The sequence below is a fragment of the Montipora foliosa genome, chromosome 11 (assembly GCF_036669935.1).
Source record: "Montipora foliosa isolate CH-2021 chromosome 11, ASM3666993v2, whole genome shotgun sequence".
Lineage (NCBI taxonomy): Eukaryota > Metazoa > Cnidaria > Anthozoa > Scleractinia > Acroporidae > Montipora > Montipora foliosa.
The window spans coordinates 38,741,046-38,758,545 of record NC_090879.1 but is presented as its reverse complement, the minus strand read 5'-3'; the positions used below and the strand labels follow the sequence as shown (position 1 = coordinate 38,758,545).

Genomic DNA, 17,500 nt, shown 5'->3' with positions numbered 1-17,500 from the left:
CAAATTAAAAATAAACACTCAGCTTAAGTTTATATCCCTCCGATGCTTGACTTATATAACTGCGTAGCCACCAGTGTGGACCACAGATATCATGATATGTCAAACTGGATTGAAAACAGCAGAAAATGCAGAAAGAAAACATCTTCGAAACCGTTTTCCACCTGAACACGAAAAGCGTTGACTGTGTAAGATTTATAGCTGATGTAACATTACCGCGTTGCCGCGTCAAGCAACAGAAAGCGCGCAAAAAATGATTCCTGCAATCCAATGGAAAACCAGTACTTGGTCAGTGGTCAACTGTAAAAAAAAAACAGCTGACCTCGGTGAGCTCTAGGCTTGAGCCCGCGATATGGTCACGTGATACTGGTCAGCAGAAACCTTGTTTTGACAGGTGTCAATTGATCGTAACATGGATGTCCAATATCAAAGATCATATACTGTAAACTAGCATGATACTGGTCACATTGGCATACATGGACGGGTGGACGTACGTGCGTACGTACCTACGGTCGATGACATCATGGCTATAAAACCAAAATTTCTCGCATCGATGGGTTACCATATTTTCTTAACTATGGTGCTCCGCGCACCTTTACTTTACTGTTTGATTTTCTGGGAGCTCCATGAAAAGAAGAGAAACAAAGTCCAAATCATTGGTGTCAGGTACTAGGGGAAGCCGCTTACAAAAAGAGCATCGCGGAACATGAAGCAACAAAACAAACACGTGCACCCTATGAATTGGTATTTGGCATACCACCAAGGAAAGAAACCAAAAGTACCCCAGATAAGAAACATGATCAACATTCTCCATGAAAGAAGAAGTAAAAGAAGAAGAAGAAGAAGAAGAAGATGTGGATGCCCAAACAAACAAAGATGTGGAGAAACAACACGAAAACTACCAAAGATCAACGAAAACATTTGACAACCTTGACATTGAAGATCAAGGTGAACAGAATGATGAACAGAATATTGCAGAAGAACCTGCACCTAAACGTGCATGTTATTCACCTATCAAGTCAACAAAGGAGCTAACGACATCTCAACAGGAAAAATCAAGAAAATACAACAAAATGACAACAAGCAAATCCAATACTGTTTCATTCCAAGTCCACAACTTTGTCAAAATAAAAATAAATAAAGTGGACAAAATTCCATTACACCCAAAGCTGTAACCAAATTTGGAATTATTGACCCTTGGATTGCACCAAACAGACTGCAAATTACTGAAGACATGAATGTGTCATTAGGCAGAACTTAAACATTAGTTTCACCGCCGCATGCAAAAAAGCACTTTACCAGTGAGACATGTTCAAGAGGTGCAAAAACAAGGAAATGACTTTATTGCATTATTGTTCAACTACGCACAAGTAATGACTGTTTAAGAAAGGTTCCAAAGTTAGTGAACTGCCAAAAAAAATTTTGAATTTGATTGTTCAAGTAATTATAATCGCAGTGAGGTTTTATGCTGAACTACATCTGTACAAGTAGCTGCACATCATTCATTAATCTACGCTATAAAAAAGTCGATTTTCTGATGTTTTTTTCCTTTTAAAAACCAGAAAAATAAAGCAAAGTCACATAAAGGTAATTTTTATTAAACAAGGTTCTGTTTTTCTGCTGCTCTGAGATAAAAAAAAAGCAGAATTGGTTATCATGCACAGTATGCCTAACCCAACTTTATCCTAACCATTTAAAATCAGTGCTTATATAGACGTATTAGCAACCTAAGGCGTTTTATAGACTGTCACGTGACCAACCCAAATTGATTGATCTTCTCAAGGAATGCGAAAAGTTTTTTTTCTCCCCCTCTGTCCATACCATGAAGATATCATCAATATACCTTAACCAAATAAAGGGCTTAACAGGTGCCCAAGCGAATAACTTACTTTCAAGATCATGCATAAACAAATTGGCGTAAGAGGGTGCCATTCTCGTGCCAATAGCAGTACCTCTTTTCTGCAAGTAATGTTTCCCATTAAATTCAAAATTATTATTTTTAAGAACTAGCTCTGGGAGAACGGTATTTAGTAATAGTGTTTCCGATTGTGTTAGCTTAAAAATATAGTACGCGAAAGCTCTTTTACTTGTTTTTGTTTTTGTTTACGTTATTGGATTTTTCTTCCCTTACAGTTACTGTTGTCGGTTTTTTTTTACCAATAGCAGTACCTCTTTTCTGCAAGTAATGTTTTCCATTAAATTCAATTTTTTTTGTTGATCTCGCGGAGTTAGTTCTTAAAAATAATAATTTGAATTGGAATTGAAGTGGAGAAAGGGCAAAATTTAGAGAACTACATTGCAATCTCTCCTTTGGCACACCTCTATTCAGGGGATACAGAATTTACTCCACGAAAAATGTCTATCATGACTAATCTTTGACTCCAACCCAACCTCTATACAGGTGACACCTGCCCTGGTCCCGAGGGTGTTCCTTGAATGGAGGTTCCACTGTAATTAGATGCCCTTTTTTAAATGAGAATTTGTGGTCAATGAGAGTATAGATAGGTACACGTGTGATACGAACACTAAACAAGGTAAAGAGAAAAGCAGATACTTTAGCTAAATAACGATAGCAAACAAGCAGAAATATTTTTAGTACTGAGCAAAATAATGACGATGCAGTACGTGTTTAAATAATGGCTTGGATGGCTTCTTCCTAAGACTCCCAATTGTTATAGTTAAGGGAATGTTATTCCAAAAATGTCGACCAACCATCGACCATGTCGACCAATATTTATTCTACATGGGTCAAGAGTTAAGTGCTGGAGCTCAGCAGTTCTTGTGTTGTAATATGTTGCTCAGATACAAACTAACGAAATTTTAAGATCTCAAAGATGATCGTAGAATAGCTGACAGGCATAAAGCTTGACAACAGCTTCTTATGTCCAGAAATGCTCGTAATTAGATACATGCAGGCCCGATTTTTAATTTTAGGCATTTGCTACCTATTTCTAGCAGTAAGGTAAATGCAAGGGTTAGCGGGTTTTTTGGTAAGGGTTGATGCGGCTTTTTCTCTTTAATTAACTGGACACTTCGTAACGCTTATCATCGTCGTGCATCACGTCAATTTCTGGACATGTGACAACTTCATGTCGTTGTGGAACGCGTAAGGAAGTGCTTTTTACCGTGCTCAGAGGACACTTTTGGGGCAGACTGCCCAAAGTAGTATTTTGCTGCAGACAGGAGGTGAGTGTCAAAAAAGGCGTTTCACGAGCAAAGAGACAAGACTGATAAGAAAACCTCCGCATCCTGCGGCATATACTACTTACTGGTATGTTAAGGCTACATTACGACATTTTAGTATTGAAAAATGGGGATTTCGTTTTCAGAGAGTCAATGTAAGTTTGGTAAGTATCCACTACAATTTAGTAAGATAACCTAAACACATTTAGGTTATCTTACTAAATTGTAGTGACGTTGTCGCAAAATTTCTCTGATGCAAAATCTCTGGAGCCAACTCCTCTCCTTGACAGAAATGCATGGGGCGACATCTGAGGGCATTTTTCTGTTAAAAATGCAGATAAAGACAGTGACCTTTTGAAAGGCTTACTACAGCTTGTGGAGCGGTGCTTCAATTTACCAAACGAACGAAATGCTCAAGAGTATGGAGTAATACCAAATGCTCAATTGTGCGGAGTAACGCTTTCGTCACCATTTACATTCCTGAGAATTGTTCACCAGATACAGCCACTCATTTCAGGGGGAGGTATGTGTCTTCGTGTTTATCCTAAACGAGCGCATCGTTTGGCTAAGTTGATAGGTTTAAATAATCAGCTCATTGTACGTAATCGACATTTACCCCGAACCCACAGCTCTAAATATTTTCACTTCTTTGGGAAATTTTTTCAAGAAAATAAAGAACCACCAAATACAGTAGAAGCCATAAGAGAACTACTGAGTAATAATCACCTTGTTTACAATCAGTTGACAATGAACATTTATTTTTTCGTGATGCAACTCACATCATGATAAAATAATGCTGCTTGTTGTTGCGTTTCGCTTTCCACGAGAGGCTATAGAACTTTCAAAAGCGCGAATGGACTGATTTTAGTCCACATTTTTTATTTTTTTATCTCATTCCCTTTCTTTTGCGTTTTGCTTTGGTGGACTTGAAAAGTCTCCGGCAGTATTTTTTTACCACAGGGGCAACGGAGTATGTTTGAAAGTGGGTTGGGTTGGGGGGCTAGGTAGGTTTTGTTATGGATCACGGAGAAAACGTTTAGGAGAAAACAACACCGTGGGGGAGGGGGATGGGGAGCTAGAGCCCCTCCCTATCCGCTGCCCCAGTACCAGTCATAGTTGTAACTAAAGGCTCACGGTTGCTTTCCTAGCTCACGTTAGGGACGTACGGCCTTGTAACAAACTGTTACTAGAATCTATAGTTTTCTATTTTGGTCACGATCAGGTTCTTTGTCTTTTATAGCGACCTGCATATTCGATCTCCTTGAAGGTGAATTACCAGCTGATTTTTATCAAAAGTTTGGGTTGTCATGGAATTTGTTGAAATCATCAGTCGGGAGTAAACAAGGTAAAACCTAATAACCATTGTCTCATTTGTACTCATTATGCTTTACGTATACCATTTAATAAAACTGGAAATAAGTGAGGCAAAAGACAAATGAAACGACAAGAAATTAGTAAGGGAACGACTTGGACTTGGAAGAGAGAAATTATAAAATAACTTGGACTAAAACGCAACGTTACTCAGGCAAGTGTCTTGAGACAGATCATTATCATGATTATCCAAAGAACTCTAACCTCAACTTTAAAATCGCTGCATGAGTAATGGTCCCAATATGACTTCCTGCACGAAGGCCGTTGCTTTACGAAGTAAATGAAGAGGAAGAATTTCAACTGATAAACTAACTTGTTGTATACTCAAAAGAATATCGCGTTTCTCAGGGTTTTCGCCGGATAGCTTTTTTAAAGTACCGGAATTTAACTGATAATGAAAGTACAGGACAACGTTATTTTCCGTTATTGTAAGGGTCGATTGCAAGTGTCTTAGGAGTAAACCCTCGGTCCCCTAGAAATGAAACCCTCAGAAATGCTGTTTACGTTCTTGAGATTGGAGGAAAAAGAGGGAAAAAAAGTTATCGCATGAATGAAATGCCTGCAGATCGATTATTAATTGAAGCTCTACACTTATGAACGGAATTTGAGCAATTGCGTAGAGAAGCCTGAAAAATTCAGGATTTCAACGGGGTTTGAACCCTTGCCCTCGCGATGCCGGTGCGACGCTCTTACCAACTGAGCTATAAAGTCATTTTATTCCTTTCAGTCGTTGATTCATTCATCACGGGAACATTTCATCCCACAAATGACCAGCTCCCAAGCTCAATGGCTTCATAGCTCAGTTGGTTAGACCGTCGCACCGGCATCGCGAGGTCACGGGTTCAAGCCCCGTGGAAGTCCTGGCCCGGGTTGCTCGAAGCATGGTTAGCGCTAACCAGCGTTAAATGCCATGGAAACCTATAGGTTTTGAGCTACCGGCCCTGAATTTTTCAGGCTTCTCTATGCAGTTGCTCAAATTGCGTTCACAACTGCGAGGATCATAGCTTCACTTGATTCCATATCGCATTTCAATATATGATTCATTTCATATATCATTTCATTTTCTTGACCACAATCATGCCCCACTATGCAGCATTATTGAATTTCGGACCTCGGATAGTGCGCTTTTAGCTTTCTGATTGACATTAGAAAACCGTCGAGTGAGTCGGGTGCTGTTTATGTAATACATTTTCTATTTTTGACTGGGTTGCCCGCTGTTTTTTCTTCCGGCAACCAACCTTTTCATTTAACCAAAAACTTGTCGCCCGGTAAACTTTCTGGTCGTCTGGGACGACCGGGTGGCCGCTAATTTCGAGTACTGCTGTGCGGGCAGAGCGTTCCAAGTTCTAGAGGCCCGGCTAAAAAACGAGTGCTGGTACATTACGGTCTTACATTTCGAAGGGCAAAAAACTAGCACATTCTCATCCCTAGTGGATCTAGTTACACGCACAGGAACTATATGAGTTCTACATTAACTAGCCCGTTAACACATTTAAAGTAACTAAGTATCCATGCCAGTATTTTAACGGCTAAATTCCAAGGTGATCAGCCCCTCGCAGTAGGTTTCCTCACACACAAACGGTAGTCCAAGGATGAACTTAGAGGCTCGTCTCTGAAATGCGCTCTGTACGCCTGATGAGCTCGATGTATGATTGAGGGGACCAACCTGACTGATGTATCCGAGAACAGGGCGAACCAGTATTCCGATTGAAAAAAGGCTTTACGATGGATATGGCGTCTAAGAAAGGAAATCACACGTTTAACGTATATCTCGATAGTCTCCCATCTAGATATCAACCCTGCCCGGCAGAGATTATTTCAGTAAACGTTTTTCGTGAAAGCACATCAAAGGAATTTAAAAGACGAGTATAATTATTTTTGACCACTGTCAAGTTGAATTTCGTGATTCAAAAGTCTTTCTTATGTATATTAATGCACACGAAAAAGTAGAACTAATTAATAACCACAGTAATTCGCGCTTTAACTTGCTGTGACAAAGAGTTGAAGTGAACTCGGAAATGATCAACATGTCGGCCTCGATGCCAATGTTACTCGATTCCTTTTATTTTCTTCCATCTTTCTGCGTACTAGTAACCACATGTCCTCTCAGGGAGCTATTTACGTTGTCTTGTTTCCTCAGAAACGATGCGTAGTTATGTTGACCACAACTTACGTTCTTAAATCAAACAGACCGCACTGACTGCTGATTCAGAGTCTAGCCAAGGGCAAAATATTTCAATCCTGTCCCTTGAATCATAGTAGCTTATTGAAACCAAGCACGTGCTCGTATCCTCAAATTTCGGTCCTATAAGATTGTTTCCTTCCCTGCCCTTCTCCTTTGCTTCCAAAGCAACTGTCGAACGCACTTCAATAATCCGAGACTGCTTACTGATTACTTCTTATATCCTCAATGTCTATCAAACAGAACTGAAACCAGATGCAGCGAACGTGAAGCTAATGGCAGTCAAACGCTGACCTTTGTAAAAGGGTAAAAAGCATATGCTATACAGTTTATATTCTTAATTTCTTTTATCCCTTTTACTAAATTCAGAACCCATTGTTGAAATACAAGTGTCCACCAAAATACCACTTGTCTCTTGGTTCAAAGGAACACCTATGCCAACCATTAACATCACAGATAATAGACATCAGTTTGAATCGCTGCAATCTCAGGTATTCTGTTTTCTTATGCACTTAGTTTTTCGCGTTATGTTAGTCGAGGATTTTATAATGGTGCTGTTATATTCCTTTCGATGATAAACTTAAGGTTTTCAATACGAAAGAGCAGATAATCAGGCTGACAAAAGATCGAATCATTTAGTCAATATCTGTAGAGGACACAGCTTGGTTTCGATCGGAAAATACTTTTTCCAAGGATAGCCAATCGGTGAATAAAAGCAAGTCCACTATCTTTACCGGTGAGTGAAATACGATCGAGTCCACATGAAGAGAAAGAAACACAGCACGTAGCGGCTACGTGTTAATCATTTCTCTTCTCAGTAAGCCAGTTCTCCAAGTTTATTTTTCTCGTTGTCCTATCTCCTCAGCTCAATTAAATACCATAACTTTTACTTTGAGTCTTTCACTCAGATTCATCAACCACAAACTACAATGATAGGCTCCTCAGTGGAGTCTGTTTCTCAGAAGTCTGGAAAATGTTTCGGGTCCGCAAAAGAATTCGTGAAATTAGGACCTGCTTATCGGCTGGAAAAAACTGATCTTTGAACATGTGGTGAAGACTAAAGAAAAAGGAAAATTGCAAAGTTCCATGACTTGGAACGTTTTACCTTTGAAGCAAGCGCTTTATATCTCCCTAAAATACGCCCGAAAAGTTTGAAGACTTTTGATATTACCCTGACACGTTTTTCACGACTTCCTTTTATCTTTTCCTTCCCCTCGCTCAGTCTTTCCTCTCCTCGCATCAGTCTCCTTCCCTTCTCCACATTTATTTGTCCTTCTTTCTCATTTATATAACATAGCACACGTCTCTCTTCTTTGACTTAAAGGCGCCATTTGGTTCGCCACTTTTCCCAATGGAGCCACCATCGTCAGTGATTTACAACAGCTTAAGATACGATGACTCAGCGGGTGTTGTAACATTTCATCTTCGCGAACGAGACTGGAATCAACTCAAGTCGCGTGGTTGGATGTGGTTCTCTTCTCGCGAACTGATCAAAGTCATTGAGTGTCAGAGGATCTTTTTGGGAGATGAAAGAGTTAAGAAAATTGGGCGTGTTGATCCTGTTCAAACATTTGGTTTGTTCTCTGTGCAACCTTTCAGCATCGTAGAATCAAGCGAAGCTACAGGCCACATTTTGAGGGTATGTTTTCAGTATTCAGGCTCACGGCTTTACCCAACAACAGTTACCCAAATAACCTCACAGTGGAAGGATTGTGCATAAAATTACACAACAGGCCCCAGTTGTTCAAACGATGGATAGTGCTATCCACCGGATAACTCACTATCCAGCGGATAAACACTAGCAAAACCGATTGAGTTATCCAGTGGATAGTGATTTATCCGCCGGATAGCGCTATCCATCGTTTCAACAACTGGGGCCAAATGTTTCAAACTTCCGTGATCAGAAAATGAGAAATGGCCCTCAAACTATGTTTCGCGTGACTACAAACAGAAAAATTATGATGTCGCATTTCGGGTAGGATACCATACCTTTTTCCCGTATGAGACTAGGTTGCCAAAGTTGTCTCGTTGCTCAGGAATAACTCGGTCATAATATTGTGAAATAATAATGGTGTGCAATTTATATGGCGCATTTTCTATGTTGAGTTCTAAAATAACTAGACGCTCCATAAAGCGTACATTGGGTTTCCTGTGGTACGTATTACACAAAAAAGGAAGGCACTGAATTGGGTGGTATTGAACTGCAGCGTTCCAGTTAATTTTTTCAAGTGGGGGGTCATCAAGACCATTTGAGGGGTCACCCACATGTCGCGCCAGCAGAGGCCCTTTGGCTCACACGTTCACACGTGTAAGACGAAATCCGATAGAAAATCGAGCAATTTCAGTTTTTAGTGGACAAAAATCTTGTACCAGAATAATTTTAAGTATTTTACAGTCCTTTTTACATTTTCTGAAAGCTAAAGATATAAATGTTTGCCTGAAATAACACCGAAAACAATTTCCCATGGGAACGAGAAAAATTAAATTTCAACGTTCAGAGAAATTGTGCAAACACAGGTAAAATTTCATCCTCAGTTTCATTTCACCAGTACTCTCAAGTGTTTCTTACGAAGTTGAACAGTTGTTTTCAACGTTTGGTGTTGCTAGAAATGATTTTTTTTGAGAGGATATTTAAAACAGTCCTACAGAAGTTTGCAATACGATGTTTATAATCTTGGTACAAGGTTTTTGTCCACTTGTTACTCGAACGTCTGGTGGATTCCGTCTTAATTATTTTATAATGTCCTGTCCCATTTTGAGGTCTTTTAGTTTTTTTAAGCTTTGGTAATAAATTCAGTTTAAAGATAACAAAACAAGGTCTTAAGTAAAATTCACTCGTTTCTTCTATAAATAAATAGTCTGCAAAAAACTAACTGCAAATTGCTCTGACAGACGATTTTCAGCATATCTTGCAGTTGTACTAAGCAAACGTTTATTGCACACACTAAGAAAGGACTGAAGGTGTTGTTTCCGCTTCATAATTCCTCTTCTTGTTAGTCTAATCTGATGCCAGGTCAAAACATTGTTTGGCTTTACGTTTGCGCCAGAAAAAGACAAGCCAAAAGTCAGATGAAGAAAAAAAATAACATAGTTTTTCTGTATAACTCTGAATCGAATTCTCATCGAAAGATTAATGACAATCGATCTTAAAAACACGAAAATTTCTGCAGTCTCTGACTTTTATGAATAAACGGAAAGGTCATGATGTTTTGTTAAAAGGAAGAAATTGATCACGTGCTGGGCAACCATAAAGGTGCACGTGATCACCTTGTGTCAACTGAATGAACTACGGGAAACAGCCCAAGCTCGGTGTACGATTTATAGACTTTATATGGGAAAATATACATTGAGCTTATAAATATTACAGTAAGCGGTAATTCACTTACCTCTACGTACAGTTGCCCTCGTCTATTCTGTGCAATCGGAGGGCAAACTGTGTCCGTTTTAGACGGGTTTGTGGCTTACGAATTTTTGCGAATTTTTGCGATGTTAGTTGTCATTTACCCTCATAACAACTAACGACATCCCAGTAATTAGGATAGTACGTGCACTCTCATTGGTCAATAGCTGTGTTTAGATGAGAGTATGGAAACACGGCTGTGACATCACACGAGTTTTGATTGGTTATGTAGTCAGACGCACGTTTTGATTTGAAATATGAGCGTGTATTAATTGAGAAATATTTTATAAAAGCAATAGAGGACTTTTTTCCGTGTTTCCATAGCTTCATCGTAACACTTGGGGGAGTTGGGAGAATTCGAGATAGTTATGCGCTTTACAAACGCGTGAACCGTGAAAGAATTATTTCGAATCAAATGTAAACCGTTTAAAATGCTCAAAACTAGAAGGAAGAACTAGATAGCAATTTAAAGAGCGTGACAGAATCGTATTCCGACTGAACTCGCCTGCAACCGCATGCTTTCCAGCGCCCTGACTATTTAAGCACACAATTATATAGCACATTACTGAGTAATAGGAATAATAGGAGTAATTGGAATAACCCAACCAACTCTGCTGACCCCAGTCATCTAATTGCAGGTTCTGAAGATAGAGGAAAGCCAGTTTTCATACGGTGCAGAGCTTGAAATCTTGGACCCAGTTCGATGCAAAGCAGCGACTATGAATGTCAGCTTTCAGCCGGATAGGAGAGCAACTAGAGTCGCTATAGACTTTGAAGAAGATGAAGGGTGAAATTCTGTTCAATTAAACTAATCTTAAGAATCTTAAAAACTAATACCATTGTACGGCATGTCTAGAGGGGTTTTTGGCTTCCTTAAAATATATCTAGTATGACTATCGATAAAAAAGACTTGTAAATCCCGCAATGTAGTTGTGTTGAAACAGCCGTAGAATTCCCAAGATATTTCCCCAGATAATTGATTCCTTATCTGTTCATTTTGAGCCCTTGGGCGGATGTCAGCACAGTTTGTGTGGGTTTCTTGTGGTACCATTCCTTCTCCCCTCCCCCCTCCAATCAACATTGAATCCCAACGGAGTTGATGACACAACATATATTAAGTTCAGTGTAATTTTTATTGTTGTAGTTTTTAATACAGCTGTTTGACACCAGCACCTACGTTTTAAGTCAAATAAAGTTAAAGCAGTGATAGCGATTAAAAAAAAGAAGACGCAATGATAAATGGCTCTCAATTCCTAATTTAGTGCCAAGGTTTTCTTTATGTGTTCCATAATGTTTGTTTTATTTTTACAGGCGGCATTAAATTTACCAAAAATAGCTTTCTTCGCAACAAATCCAAGCGAATGAGAAAACTAAAGGATCCACGGTTCTTAGCTGGACAATTTTAGCAATTGTCGGCGGCTTTTACTGAGACATCTGAAAACGTCAGAAGGCTTGAACGGAATTCGAATCCATGCCCTCTGCGATGCCAGCGCACTGCTCTACCAACTGAGCTAAGAGGGTGAAGCCACTCGCTTGGGAGCAGCTGCAGGTCATTTTGTTGGGCTCGTTTGTTCCGTGAAGGACGCGATGAAATACAAGCGACTTTTTTAAACAATGTGCACAGGGTGCAGAGGAATTTTGTTGGATCGTACACAACAAAGTCTGACCTCGTTAATTCCAAAATGTGTTTACTTTGTACAATAAAGATTGCAAAAACAAAATCTTCCTAAATTGCGAACGTTTTCTGCTTCTGTATCCTTCTATATTCCTCGATTTTGTTTCTCTCGAATGCCTCTAGACTTGCACGGTTTCCCCCATCATTATTTTACGGTCAACCGCGGACGCAGTGATGTTTGCCCGAGGGGAAACGAATAAGCTTCGGAAAGCGAGTCTTTCAGAACGAGGCACGAAGTGCCAAGTAAAAGAAGAGGAAAGGGAGGAAACAAGCATCACGTGACTAGTTCGATGTGAACCGCAATACATAACTGGTGACGGAAGTGCACAGTGACCGGAAACGGAACAGCAATGAACCGTTAGTATTAGTAACGGTTCATTGCAAATTGTTATTTTTTCCTAATTCGAATTCAGTTCAAGAGCCTTTTCACGGTTAGTTTTTCTCATTTGCATAACCGATATAATCTAGCATGTATGTGAGGCAATTTCGGGCTATTTTGTAGTTTTAACTCGAAATTGCCTCGCATCCAGATTAGATTACATTGTAATGCAAATGAGAAAAACTTACCGTGAAAAGGGGTATTATCACTAATTGGAATTGTTAGCAACGGTTAAAATTAGTAACGGTTTCTTCACGTCAGATCACCTGAAGGATAGACTGAAGCGACTACATCAAAACAAAATCAGGTATGAAACTAAAGCACTGTTTACTAAAGTACCTTCGATAGCAAATTCCGCTAATTTGATCCTTTGATTCCGGAAAATGTCCGTTTTTATATTAGAGACGCATAATCCGTCCATTGTACGTCTCTTACGTTATCCGTCTAGTGTAAAGACGTGACGAGCTATTTAAGACGCAAAATTCGTCTGGAACGAACTTGGGCAAACGTAATGCGTCTGGACGAACTAGTGCGAAGACGCACTAAAGGGGATACCTCGTCCAGACGCATAATGCGTCTTGTGCCAGTCTTTATACTAGACGAATTTAACAGACGGAGAAAAAATGTTTGCAAGCTCGTCCCAGACGAATTATGCGTCTCTAGTACAAAAACGGCCTATGTGATTTTACTTAGCATGTGTTTCTATTTCCATGTCAATCGAAAACCTTCCGGTCGTGAACAGATTACTTTCCGTCACGGTCAGTATAAAACGTGGACTGCGGACTGGGTGATAAAAGGCGGACTGCGGATTAAGTATGAAACAAGGACTGAGTATAGAAAAACTAGGATTGCACTGGCCCAGATAGAATTTTAAAAAAGGCCTTGAGTCTTCTTATTCCGTGTGACGTACATAGAAATACTCAGTTACAACATCGACCGGGCTAGAGAAAGTAAGATTAGAGATTTTATGTTTAATTGTACTTTACTCCACGAGTTTAACACTAGAAGAAGTGGAAAAACTCTTATGGGGAAGAACGGAAACATTTTAGGCATAGACTTGATGTCTATCACAATGGCATCTTCCACTGAAGTCCTTCAAATTTCTCGATTTCCAAACGTAAAGCTGGTGACCCGCGAAGGATTCCATAAATTACTTTCGCGTCTTACCTTAGATAAATACAACATAAAAACGTTTTGCAACTAAGACCTTGAGCTGTTGATCGTCGTTTTGAGCAGCCTAAAAAAATCACAATTTAACGCTATGGTTCGGGTGTTACGAAAAAGAAGACCCTCGAAAGCTACGACCGGGTCTTAGTTTTCGTAGTTTTCGTAGTACGAAGACAAGATCTGGGGATATAGAGGTTTTGCACGGCAGCCATGTTGCATAGCAGGAACAATGAAAATGTTTTGCATTAGAAAGAACATTTGTTCCCATGGGAAAAAGAATCTATTGTTCCTGCCACGCAACATGGATGGCTGCCGTGCAAAACCTCTATAGAAGGATATGGAAGAAGAAACCGTTCGCAGTTCAGGAGGATTTCATTTTTGTAAAACCGTTCGCAGTTCAGGAGGATTTCATTTTTGTAATCTTTATTGTACAAAGTAAACACATTTTGGAATTGACGAGGTGAGACTTTGTCGTGTACGATCCAACAATTTTCTTCTGCACCCTGTGCAATGTGTAGAGAAATTAGTATGATTAGCAATTTTTCCTTTATTCTATGTTCAAGAAAAAGGAAGAAAACAAAGGAGACCTGCATAATGAGTTTTTCCTGTTCTGTTGATGGGAATTCATCAAAGTTCCAGATTTCACGACCGGGACCGTTGGTGAGCTGGTCATTCAGTGCCCTGCGCCGGTGCCATTCCACGCTCTGCCAGTATGGGATGTTGGTCCCAGCGATTCTGTGCCGTATGTACATACTGCTTAACGCTTAATATCTTTTTGACCTCAAATAGTTATATTTGAGGGAGGGGGGGGGGGGGGGAATGAGAGGAAATTCCTGGTGACACCATTTTCGTAGATTTTAACGAACTGAGAAGAAAATGCTGTCGTTACTTTCTCTATGATAAGAATGAAAAACGATTTCAACATTAAAAACATCGCCTTTGGGACCTTAGGATCCACTGTTTGCTGTGATTGGGGCGCATGGTTTTCGGTGTAGTGGTCTGTTCTTTATGGTTTATCATAATTAGCTTGGCAAATGAACCAAGAATATCCTAACGGAGGCCGTGGTTGTGCCCTAAAACAAGGAAACGTCTGTCATGTTAAGTTGGTGTCCCAACTTCATCTTCAGGCAAGTGGATACTCTTCTCGTGCAGCGCGCCACGATTTTGAGCTAAGGACGGAATCGGAAGTGGTCATTTCACATGCCAGGAAAGTAGTCTCTGCCAGATGTTTTAAACTAATGGTCTGCAATAGTGGAAAGATACTTAGAAAAAAAACGTGACAGTGTCAAGGCAAGTTAAAAGGGGATTAAGTAACATGGTAGAGCTGATCACCGTGAATGAAAACAAAGAATAAGTACAAGCTACTATACAATCCGAGGGAAATTTTGAAAAGCCATGACAAGACATCATATGTGTTTGCGTATGTAAGTTGGAAGTTGGGACTCACGCCCTACCAGAATTAACTCCACCAGAAAAGGTTAACAGATGGGAACTTAATTTAGTTGAGGATTCTTCAGTTAACGTGACTGAAAACTGGGTCAGTGTATTCAGGTGTATGAACGCGCACATCAGCTTTCCTCAATATCAAATAAAGTTAAATCCACATTGAAACAGGTAAACTTAAATGTTTTTTTTTTCTGAGAAGAATGCCACCTCATTCCTGTTATGTATGTCATTTCAGAGTCTTTGGTAGAATGTTTCGCACAAAGAGTGACCAAGAGTTGAAGTCTAACAGACAAGGCGGTCTGCCATTCTTTGACCTCAGAGAATCCATAACTCAGATAATACGTGGTCACATGAAAGAGTCAAAGGTATATGCAAGGATATCAAGGACTACGTAATCTTTTAAAAATCATCTGCCAACCCAAAAATGTCGATTGTCGTGGAGGCAAATCGAAATATTAAGTTAGTGCCACTAAACTATCTTACTCTGGTAAAGATAGAGCACGTCGCACTGCGATACGTTTTAAAGTTGTTGATCCAGTGCTTCAGCAGCATGATGCGCTCTTCAACATTTCTTCGCCCCATGCAATACTTGCTGATGCTTGCATGACATTCTCCACTTTTTTAAGCATTGAGTGCCCAAAACAAGAACTCCAAGCGCCGAAAATAAAACGAGCCAGGCCACCCTGAGAATAAAAATAAGCAGGAACGTGCCACCGCTACTGCACACCGGAAAACGAGTGCGAGACGTTTACGCCAATCAGTAAACGCTAAATGCAAAATGAAAGCAATCGAAGAAATCACTTAATACTCAATTGAAAAGCACTCTAACTCTCTATTCCGTCTTTATTTAAAGGTGGCTCGAACGATATACTGTATTGATGAACGTGGAGTCATTGAGAAACCTTACCAAACACCAGATGATATGGCAGCTAAAAAAGGATTTGTGGTCAAAGTTCAAGAAATATACAAATGGAAGAAGTTACCCGTCGCTAAAGTGCTCTTCCATGACTGTCAACGATTTGCTGAGAGATTTTGCAATGTTCAATCGGCGGAAAAAACAATGATTGCCTTCACGTCTGTTGCTTGGTTTAGCAGAGTGGAAAGAATTGTTGCTGATCAACAAGTTAGAAATTTCATGTTATTATTCATCTGTCCATGTTAAGCCCAAGGGGGGGGGGGGGGGGAAAGCCCGGGCATATGTGGGGCATTTGACTTTTCAGAAGAATTTTTGGTCAAAATCCCCACCGTGGGGCCCCAAAATTTGGTCAAATCAGATCAAATATCCCCACCTTGGGGAGGTAATATCCCTGTTCTAGTCAATGGGTAGAAAATACTTAATAGAATTCCAACGCTTGATTCTCTGACGAAAAGTGAGTCGATATTATCAACAATCCACACAATCTCCACAAAGTAAGGTGTTCCATCAATTTATATTGAAAATGAGTGGTCAGTAGTAGAATTTTTGTATAAATATATAGCAAGTGCTTACCTCTATTAAAAACAGCCGTCTTTCAGGGCTTTAGCCGCGCTACTTGAATTCCAAGATGGCCCGCCCAGACGAGCATATGGGACGATGTGACTTGGTCCCATTCCTCCAAGCAAAAAAAGCAAACGTTCCCACTCTGGGACCCAGATTCTTAGTCAACTTCCCGAGGGTAGGAAAGGCAATTGAGGTAAAATGCCCCACATATAACCGACGACCCCCCCCCCCCCCCCCCCCCCCCACCCTCGGGCTTAACATTGATAGATGCGATAGCACTTAAGTTCACCAAAATTGATATTTCGCTTTTACCGTGGTAGTTTATGGGTCACTGTTTGACAATGAAAAGTGGTAGCCTGGCCTGTTCCAGGTCCTCGGTAAGTTGCAATAGGCGAAAAAGTACTGGGCGAGGGCTGTGGAGAGGATTACCCAGTTTTCACTGTCTGTGTTTTCGTCTTACATTCCTAAAGCTTGTAAAGAGCGTTGCCTGCTGGACAGAACCCCGGAGTCACTGACACACGTATTGCGTTAGGGCATTAACAAAAGGACTGCGTGTAACTGATCCCCGTTTGGGCTGACAGGATCGTTGAACGCTATGAGAAATGAAAAAAATTTACTGATCAACTTGCGTGGCTACTCTGGACATATGTGTATTGATTATTTTTCTCTTTCGTTCGATACGAAATACGTCGTTTTGTAGAGGTAATATCTCGCCTTTTGGTTTTCAACAGGAGAAAACTTTGTTACGTAAACTACTCTATACAAATGCAGCACGAGTTCCTCAATCAAACGATTCTGACTTATGGAAGAGTTCTTTTTTGGCGCCATTGTTCCCGAGAGAAAAGACCGTAGAATTCAAAGGTAAGTTACTGAAAATCATTCCCGGTGAAGGGGTAAGAGAATACGTTAAAGCTTTAAGCCATGTTCAATACGTTGATTCTGATTTGTTATTGCTTAGGACAGACTGGCAGACACCTAATGGTAATTAGCCAGCTGCGAGCAGGCTCACTTGTTTAGGGTTTTGTGCGAGAAATTCGGCGGAGGAACTTGTGGCAGCCAAACAGATTGTCGATGTGTTTGACAATGTGGGTTTATCCATGAAGAAGGCATCAAAATATAGTGAGAATGTCATATAGTGCCCATTTTCATTTTCCAACAGCGTTTTCATAAATAACTCAAGTTCTGACAGATAAAAATAACCCAAGTTCTGACAGATAAAT

The 17,500-nt window shown here is 40.1% G+C and overlaps 1 protein-coding gene across 1 annotated transcript in view; it reads left to right on the top strand.

Moving 5' to 3' along the window:
- The window catches only part of LOC137977024 (uncharacterized), a 48,999-nt gene that overhangs the window by 19,676 nt on the left and 11,823 nt on the right, over window positions 1-17,500 (top strand). The window contains 10 exon segments of the mRNA XM_068824322.1: window positions 3,518-3,703; window positions 4,421-4,525; window positions 7,103-7,224; window positions 8,058-8,372; window positions 10,772-10,920; window positions 13,918-14,000; window positions 14,003-14,096; window positions 15,036-15,165; window positions 15,654-15,923; window positions 17,012-17,141. Coding sequence (XP_068680423.1) covers window positions 3,518-3,703; window positions 4,421-4,525; window positions 7,103-7,224; window positions 8,058-8,372; window positions 10,772-10,920; window positions 13,918-14,000; window positions 14,003-14,096; window positions 15,036-15,165; window positions 15,654-15,923; window positions 17,012-17,141 — 1,584 coding nt within the window.